Source organism: Auxenochlorella protothecoides (assembly GCF_000733215.1).
Source record: "Auxenochlorella protothecoides strain 0710 contig179, whole genome shotgun sequence".
Taxonomy (NCBI): domain Eukaryota; kingdom Viridiplantae; phylum Chlorophyta; class Trebouxiophyceae; order Chlorellales; family Chlorellaceae; genus Auxenochlorella; species Auxenochlorella protothecoides.
Window position 1 is genome coordinate 1 of NW_011934161.1, and position 1,910 is coordinate 1,910.

Sequence of the window (1,910 nt, forward strand, 5' to 3'; positions counted from 1 at the left end):
GTGCAGGAGCGGCACATCGGGCGGCTGTTCAGCCTCCTGCCCTGCAAGCATGGCCTTGAAGCGGTGCACATCACCGGCACCCTGACGACGCTGTGGGCCCTCTTGCGCCGGCATGAGAAGTTTGACAGGGGCGGCGTGGAGAAGCTGACGGGGCTGCAGATTCCCACCGAGAAGGAGTGGAGAATGTATACCGTGCCCGAGGTGAGGATCAGCACCGCATGTTGCGGAGGGAGGGGTATGGGTGGTGCAGAGGTGTTTTGTAGATCTACACTGTGAGCACAGGCCACTCCTTTACTTTTGTAGTCGTGGTGGTGGTGGGGGGGGGGGAAGGGGGGGGGAGGAACAATAAACTGTAGGATCGTCCCGCGATGCTCCGTGGACCCAGGGTATGGGGGTCGTGTGGTGCAGCAGAGGTGTGTGAGGCCCCGACTCCTCCTCGCTCACACCCGCCCCACCCACATCTTGCCGATCCCAGGCACTGAAACTCCTCAATCTCGAGGAGGTTCATGGCATCCCCGCCAGGAAGAAACAGGCCATCGAGGCCTGCCTCCGGAGAAAGGCGGAGGAGTACCAGGTGGACGCAGAGGGGAAGCGGGGGAAGAAGAAGACGGGCGAGACGGGCGAGAAGAAGACCGACTGGTTCGTCCATGTTGGTTGGGCATTCTTCGCCCTCCTCTTCAACTTCCGGCGGTTTGAGGGCTGCGGCTGGTACTCGGCGGGGCACTGGCGGACGAATGGCTACAGCGTCACCGTCACCCTGCGGCGGGCGAGAGGACCCCCCCGGCCCGGCGACCCCCCGCCCCGCCCCCCCGACCCCCCGAAGACCAGCGGCAAGCGCACCCGCAGCGGGGCGCCCCTGGGCGCCCCGCAGGGCAGGGGAATCGCCGACGAATACTACCGGTGAGCGGTCCGTGACTGTACCACTGGGGTGTGTGCTGCTAGGGATGGCTCTCCTGGCTTGTCGACATTTTACTGGGATTGTCTGGGACGCTTGCAAGTGGTGCGGGGTGGTTGGCTGCTCCGTTTCTGGGAGCGACTGCGGGTGTGCTGTTTACCAGCAGCGGCGTGCGTTACCGTATGCAACTACCCGCTCACCCGCCAACCACCCACACGTGCCGCGCTCCCACAACACAACTCACCCCATACCACCACCCCCCCTACACAAAATTTGCAGGCGGGACCGCCCGCCAGAGGATGCCAAGATACACATGTATGTTGGCATCGACCCTGGGCGGACCAAGATGTACACCGCGGTGGACGAACACGCCAACGTGACATCCTGCTCCTCCAAGGAGTTCCACTCCATGTCGGGGTCCAAGCGGCGGGAGAAGACCATCGCAAAGTGGCACGCAAAGGCCCCAGACTTCGTCAAGGAGCTGCACCAGTGAGTGGTGATTGGTTTGTGGAGTTAATGCAGGGGTATGCCCTGCAGGGGCAGGCACTGTGTCACGACACCTCGCATCGCTCCAACCGTACCAACCCTCTTGCTCAAACCCATCTTCCCGCAGGTGCCCGACCTATAAGACAGCGAGCACAGAGATGCTCCTGTCGCGGGTCGTAAAGATCGTCCCCAAACTGCGAGAGGGCCTGGCCTGGCACATGCACCTGAAGCCATTTCGGAAGGTGCGCCACCAGGCCTACGTCGGCAGGGAGCGGGCCATCAACCGGCTGGCGGAGCAGTTCCGCGCGCCCCCCGGCATGACCACCGTCGTGGGCGTGGGCAACTGGTCGGCCCAGGACAGAGGGGGCATCATGCGGGGGACTCCGCCTGGGCCCTGGATACGCTTCTTGCGGCGCCTGCGGCGGGTGTGCAGGGTGGTGGTGGTGGACGAACACAGGTCATCAAAGCTGTGTTGCGCCTGTCATGCCACCCTGCACGCCCACCAGTACGTGCGGGTGCGCAACGGCGA

At 63.9% G+C, this 1,910-nt stretch overlaps 1 protein-coding gene across 1 annotated transcript; it reads left to right on the plus strand.

Annotated features, from left to right (window-relative positions):
* Window positions 1-506: 506 nt before the first annotated feature.
* Window positions 507-1,275, plus strand: F751_0012 (hypothetical protein; the record flags this gene model as incomplete). Its single annotated transcript, XM_011398115.1, has 2 exons — window positions 507-900; window positions 1,175-1,275. 2 exons carry the CDS (start codon window positions 507-509, stop codon window positions 1,273-1,275), a joined length of 495 nt encoding a protein of 164 aa, XP_011396417.1.
* Window positions 1,276-1,910: the final 635 nt, after the last annotated feature.